Source organism: Sander vitreus, unplaced genomic scaffold, assembly GCF_031162955.1.
Source record: "Sander vitreus isolate 19-12246 unplaced genomic scaffold, sanVit1 ctg262_0, whole genome shotgun sequence".
In the NCBI taxonomy this organism is placed as follows: Eukaryota; Metazoa; Chordata; class Actinopteri; order Perciformes; family Percidae; genus Sander; species Sander vitreus.
Genome location: NW_027595428.1, coordinates 97048 through 104372, shown reverse-complemented (window position 1 = coordinate 104372; position 7325 = coordinate 97048). Strand labels below are relative to the sequence as shown.

The 7325-nt window shown below is 41.2% G+C and overlaps 1 protein-coding gene across 1 annotated transcript; it reads right to left on the bottom strand.

Moving 5' to 3' along the window:
- Nucleotides 1-4877: 4877 nt before the first annotated feature.
- LOC144513482 (protein NLRC3-like) lies at nt 4878-7325 on the bottom strand. The gene is given in 4 exon segments (XM_078244571.1): nt 4878-5011; nt 5014-6252; nt 6861-6958; nt 7185-7325. Coding segments are annotated over 4 exon segments (1473 nt in total). The 5' UTR covers nt 7253-7325; the 3' UTR covers nt 4878-4943.

Here is a 7325-nt window from a genome sequence, read left to right as displayed (position 1 = left end):
GCAGGTCGTTGTTACTCAGGTCCAGATCTCTCAGACTAGAGGACTGGGAGCTGAGAACTGAGGACAGAGCTTCGCAGCTTCTCTCTGACAGATTACAGCCACTCAGTCTGGAGAGACAACAGGAAGGAAACAAGATATTTATATTTAACCCCTGTTGAAACATATCAGAATATTTAAAAGGTACAATATGTAACATTGCTTCATTAAAATGTCTAAAAACAAACATACCTATGTTATATATTTTTATGAGTTGTGTTACACTATCCCAAATGTTTCCACCAAATTACAAACGCCAGAGAAATCTGTTATTTTATTTTTGACACTGGGACGTTTCCTTTATTCGCCTGTAAGTGGCGTCATATAACCTTTCTCCTTCTAGTTACTCGCAACTTCCGTCAAAACACTGGCACCCAAATGATGTTGAGAAGATGTTCAGGAATAATTGTAAATCATACAATGACACAGAAAGAAATACTCATAACTGTAATAATGCTTTTTTCCCCACATGGCATCATTTGTGATCAATTACATGCCCCTTTGCATCACAGTAATACAGCAGAGCTCTTATTTATTGATACATATCAATATCAATCCATCGTAACATTACTACAATGTGCTGGTTAACAAGTAGCTAACGTTAATGCTAATGCTTGGTGGGTAACATTATAGAGTTACAACATTGTTCAACACTCTCATTAAGTTATTAGTAACATGATTGTTTTGACCACGAATAAAAGCAGCGCTGGACTAACCCACGAATACATTCACTAGTAATGTTAACGTTAGCTGTTTAGCTAGACGATTAATCTAATCCTAATTTAGCCAGCTAGCACACCCCGGTCGGGCTGCCTCACTAGCCCCGGTGCAGATAGACATGGGCGTAAATCTGATCTAACAGTAGGGGGGGACAATAAACATAACATTTCTGAAGAGCAATTTTTGAAGGGGACACAAATAATTCAGCCACAATTATACTCGTAGAGGACGTGTGTACACAGAGGAAAGCCTTAATACTACCATTAGTGTAACATGGAGACTGTACCATTATACTTCTTTTCAGTGTTTCTCTTGATTCAATAAAAAAGATGACTAAATTGACCAAAATATTCTTCTTTAAAACTATTTATTTATTTCTAAGTTGTTTACAATCAAGCCACAAAAATACCTTAAAACATAATGACTTATTTTGAAAATATTTCCCCATATAAAAGAAGTACAATGCTTTTGTACACTTGTTAAATTAGCTGATCATAATGTAAATGAGTGAGCCACTGGTGAAGATCATCTGCTCACCCTGACAGACACACACCTCCACAAATATGAACTGAGCTCAACACACTTACCTGAGACTCTCCACCTGACGGTCCCTGGTCTACCTGAGACTCTCCACCTGACTGTCCCTGGTCTCCCTGAGACTCTACACCTGACTGTCCTTGGTCTCCCTGTTCCTCAGTTCTTTCTGTCTCCTGTGACATAATGACGTTAGTATTTCCATAAGCACCCATTCTTATAAAGATGTTACCAAATTGTCTTGATATGAGGACTTATTGTACTTACTTGGCGTTTTGGTGTACTGAAAAAGGATCTTATGCCTGTTTTTCATTTCTCTGTCATTTTATCTGGGCAACAACAACACAAATCTTTAACGTCAGATGTCTGAATATGAGTTAGGTTCATAGGTTCACCATGCGGTGATATTATAATTATAAAATGATCTTGCGTCCTCCACATAAATATTAATTTTCTTCTGGGACAGAGGATATATATTTAACTGATCAGCCACTTAACTTCATATTCAGCAAAACACACCTGTAGATCTTCAATATTAACCCTAATATCAGTTCACACACATAACGTTAGGCTTATTGCCGTGGTTTATGGATTATTCTATCCAACAAGCTATAAGCTAGGTAACGTTACATTATATTACACTAACATAGCAAACATTTTGTCATGACTAATTCATTAATTACTCAGCATCATTTCTATTTGAGAAAAGAACAACTTCATCCGATGTTTAATGTGACTAAAACAGCCTTGAACCGTCTACTTACTACACTCCTGTCACTACCTGATGGGACTGGGAGTCTAGTGCAGATCCTACAGCAGGCAGTGGACCAAACCACTGTGAGGCAAGGGAGGGGGGACTCAAAATGTTTCTAAACTTAAAAAGCATGTTTTGGGGTTTGTATTGTTTTACTACTTACACAGATATTTTAAGTATACATCATTATGTTATTTACAATACACAGCATTGTTTTAATGCTATTTCTAGGGGGGGACAACCATTAGATGGGGGGGATCCTGACCCCCGTGACCCCCCTGGGATTTACGCCCTTGCAGACAACAGCCCTGGGACATATAGTTACTGTTAGCCCCCAGTCAGCTAGCAGCCAGCCACTACCATGACAGCAATCTGTACCCGGCCAGCACTTAACTCCAGTGCCGGGGTGCTAACGACACTAACGGCAATTTAATGAAGCGTCGGGAAACAGACCATCTCAGACCCAGGCGCCCGAGTCAGAACAACGTCCATCTATAACGTTAGCTACGTCTCCGTTAGCGCTACCAGTGTTCGTGCCAAAAATCTCCTCCCTGCCGAATTTCTCCCCCCTTTGCGTTTAGCTGTCTTAACAGTTAGCTAAATTAACCCAACAAAAGGTGGGTTAAGCACCAAAACGACTATTTAAGATTACAGCAAAGTGAAATAACTCCGGGAAGCTGGGAGATCTTCTGCTGCTGCACAACATCGGCCATCTAACGTCCTCGCCGTCCTGGAGATTCCCTCGGCAATCCCCACCCACATGTTACAACTAATCCTAAACTAAACAATGTAAAGTTGCAGCTTTTATTTAACGAGGATGGAGATGTGTTTTTGGCCTCCCCCCACATCCTCTCTCTCATCAAACAATGATTATAGATATTAGGGCTGGGTATCACCTCTAATTTCCTGATAGATTTGATTCTGATTTCAATGTTTATTTAGAGGAAAGAGATGATACAGTTGTACAAGTTTCCCTCTAACCTGCTGCATAGAGACAGAGCGCATCGCGTCGTACTCTGAAAGCCACGCCCCCCGGAGGGGAAAACATCTCTCCCCTTCTATCTGTAAGTTAAGCTAACACACATAACGTTGGACATATAGTTAGGTTGGTGTGATGATGCTGTGGGATCTTCCCATTCTCTCCGCTGATTCATCACGTCTGTATCCACTTTTTTCTTCATAAAAGCTCAGTTTTTAAAGCACCCATATTATGCTCATTTTCAGGTTCATAATTGTATTTTAAGGTTGTACCAAAATAGGTTTACATGGTTTAATTTTCAAAAAACACCATATTTTTATTGTACTGCCCAGCGCTCTCTCACTGCTGCAGATCCTCTTTTCAGCTGGTCTCTGTTTTAGCTACAGAGTGAGACCTCTTTTCTTCTTCTGTTCTTTGATTGCACTGGCACATGCTCAGTAGCTCAGATGTAGATCATGTCAGCTAGCTAGCTCCATAGACAGTAAAAGAAAGGCTGTTTCTCCACCTTCAGTCAGTTACAAGGCAGGATTAGCTGGGAGACTTCTAAATGAGGGCGCACATGGAAGTAGTTCTTTAGTAGATTATGGTGAACTTGAGTGTGTTGTAGCAGTGCTTTGCTATTGAGAACGAGGTAGTATGCTAGCGTTAGCATGCTAATACTAACGCTACGAGCTAACGGTTGCAGTTAGCCAGCTCTTTTCGACTTGTGACGTCACAAGCCGTGCCGATTTTGAAAAGCTCACCCGTAGACTGAAGACAGGACACATTCAGAAACTGTATCTCACTCAGAACAGCATGGAGGGATTTTTTTCAAAGTTTGTATGCGTGTGGAAGCACCAGAGACACAAAAGAACCCAGAAAACGTTATTTCTTCATAATATGGGCACTTTAAGGTCGGTAGCTTATGAAAACTTAACTTCTGGGTTATTTAGCCTTTTGGTAGTGAATGTCACCACAGAGCAGCTTTTAGACATGTTTCTGTTGTTTTCTAGCAGATGGAACAAAGAGAAGGAAACCTTCACACAATACAAGTCAACAGAGCAGAGAGATGTGTTCCCCTCTGATGGGACTGTCTCTATTATTAAAGTCTCAATGTTTACATCAAGAATTTACCCCAAAGCAGATACATTAAAGGGTAACTACCATTTTTTTTCAACCTTGGTCCGGTATTGAGCGAGATCGCAATGACGGACCGGCGTGAATCAAGCTACAATGTAACATAATGGGGCAATTTTGAACCTTACTTTTTGTCCAATGAAAGTGATTCCACGTTGTCAAAATCAGTTAAATATTGAGCCATTGCATTGAAAATCTTTTACATAACAGGAGCCTATGATTTCTGTATCCTACTCCGTAACAACAGACTACCTGAACACCTTTTTCTCGTCTCGTGTATCACTCTCCACACCGCTGTCTTCAGACAAAAAGTCAAGTCCTGAGATCTTTAATGTTGTCAGACACTGTTAGCAACAATCTGAGCCTGTCAGTAGCAAAAAAGAATTACGTTTATTGGACAAAAAGCAAGGCTTCACAATTGCCCCATTAGGTTACATTGTAGCTCGGTTCACACCGGCTCGTCATTGTGATCTCCCTCAATACTGGACCAAGTTCAAAGATTTTTGGTCACATCAGTCTATTAGACACAAATGCATGGGCAAATGGGGGCAAGGTTGAAAAAAACCGTAGTTATCCTTTAATGTACTTTTTATTCAATTCAATTTTATTTATAGTATCAAATCATAACAAGAGTTATCTCAGGACACTTTACAGATAGAGTAGGCTATCTCCATGGCTCTCTCCAGGAAGACATCCAGGGATGGTTAATGATCATTTTCCCAATCAACATCATCACCATCATCATTATCATCATCATCATCATCATCATCATCATCATCATCATCATCAGCATTATCATCATCATCATCCCAGTCTTCTCTCAGGAAGTCCTTCAGTACCTGTGTGTTCCTGTTGGTGTAACAGTGGAACAGGTAGACTGCAGCCAGAAACTCCTGAACGCTCAGATGAACGAAGCAGTAGACTGTTTTCTGGAAGATCACGCTCTCTCTTTTGAAGATCTCTGAACAAACTCCCGAGTACAGCGAGGCGTCTGTGACATCCAGACCACAGCGCTCCAGGTCTTCTTGGTAGAACATGATGTTTCCTTTCTCCAGCTGTTCAAACGCCAGCCTCCCCAGCTTCAGAAGAACTTCCCTGTCAGCCTCCGTCAGCTCCTGTGGACTCGTCTCATGTCCCTCAGCACACTTAAGCTTCTTCCTCTTTGTCTGAACCAGCAGGAAGTGTGAGTACATGTCAGTCAGGGTCTTGGGCAGCTCTCCTCTCTGGTCTGTAGTCAACATGTGGTCCAGAACTGTAGCAGTGATCCAGCAGAAGACTGGGATCAGACACATGATGTGGAGGCTCCTGGAGGTCTTGATATGGGAGATGATTCTGCTGGCCTGCTTCTCATCACTGACTCTCTTCCTGAAGTACTCCTCCTTCTGGGCATCAGTGAAGCCTTGTACTTCTGTTACCCTGTCAACACACACAGGAGGGATCTGATTGGCTGCTGCAGGTCGGGAAGTTATCCAGACGAGAGCCGAGGGAAGCAGTTTCCCCTGGATGAGGTTTGTCAACAGCACGTTGACTGATGACTTCTGTGTGACATCAGAAACAGCCTCATTGTTGTTGAAATCCAGTGAAAGTCTGCTTTCATCCAGGCCGTCAAAGATGAAGAGGACTTTAGAGCCAGCGAGCTGCTCTGCTGGGACCTCCTGTAATGTTGGATGGAAAACACGGAGCAGCTCCAGAAGACTGTACTGCTCATCTTTGATCAAGTTCAGCTCCCTGAAGGAAAGAGGAATCACCAGACTGATATCTTGGTTTTCCAAACCCTCGGCCGAGTCCAGACAGAACTTCTGCACTGAGAAGTTTTTTCCAACACCAGCAACACCGCTCGTCAGAACGACTCTGATGGGTTTCTGTTGGCCAGGTAAGGCCTTAAAGATGTCGCAGCACTTGATTGGAGAGTCGTGGAGGGTCTTCATCTTGGAAGCTGTCTCGAGCTGCCTTACCTCATGTTGGGTATTAACGTCTTCACTCTGTCCATCTATGATGTAGAGGACAGTGTAGATCCTGTTGAGGAGGGTTCTACTTCCTGTTTCAGCTCCTTCAGTCACACGTTCATATGTCCCCTTCAGCCTGATCTTATGTTTCTGACGACCAACATTCACTAAAAAAAGGACAAAGGTGAGAGACAGAACAAGAAAGAGAAAAGTTGACAACCGATGATTATTTTTATTACAAATATGAAAACAATCCAGTTAAATTTCAGATGGATGTAAACTGTAACAATATTTATGTTAAAAGTCTTCACTAGTGCAGCATGATACATAAGGAAAATACGTGTTATGCTATAACTTTGTTGAATATTGATATATATACGTTACATAATCACACAAACATGAAGTGTTGTCAGTTCTGCTGCTTTCAGTATTCTGCTAAAATACAACACAACAACGCTTGTTGAGTTAAAACAAAATGAAAGGAAATGATTTTCTAACTTTCTTTCATTAAACAAATTGAAATGAATACAAAAGACCAAAAAAGAATGACAGTTTAATTTTGAAGTTACTTAAATGATCCTTGTAATTAACCCAAAAGAATCTGAGTGTCTTTCTGGATGTGTATATTTCATTAGTTAACGCTAATCAAGGATAAAAAAACAATATGTTGTGCAGCCCTAGTCTGTGCTGTCTGACTCAACACATGTCTCAGTATTACAACAACCTGTGGTGTGTTCAGACATGAAGACATCAGCAGACAGATGGACAGACTTACTTTGTTCAGAACCGCTCTGATTGGCTGTCTGCAGTCCAGCTCTGGTTCTGGATCTGGACGGCTGCTCCTCCTCAGAAACATCACTCCTCTTCCTGTTCCTGTGAAAACATTTCTTCATCACTAAATAAATACCACATTTGACTTTAAATAGTTTAAAAAAAAAACTCTTTACAGTAACTTCAACATTCAACAAAGCCAGAAAAGATCCATCTGAGTTAGAAACAGTATCTGAACTAATAGTTCTGCATCATGAATATTAATCTTTTAGCAGAACATTTAGTCTTCATGTTCATCAGGTCAGCTGACAGTAAAACAGTCTCTTACTTTGTGTCTGAGGGTCCAGGTTCATTACTGAAGAATGGAGGAGGATCTTTGGACCGGTCACTCTTCATAGACAGACAGCCAGATACTACAGACTCTGCTCTCTGTCTGTTGTCCTGAACTCTGCAAACACCAACAGGTTTT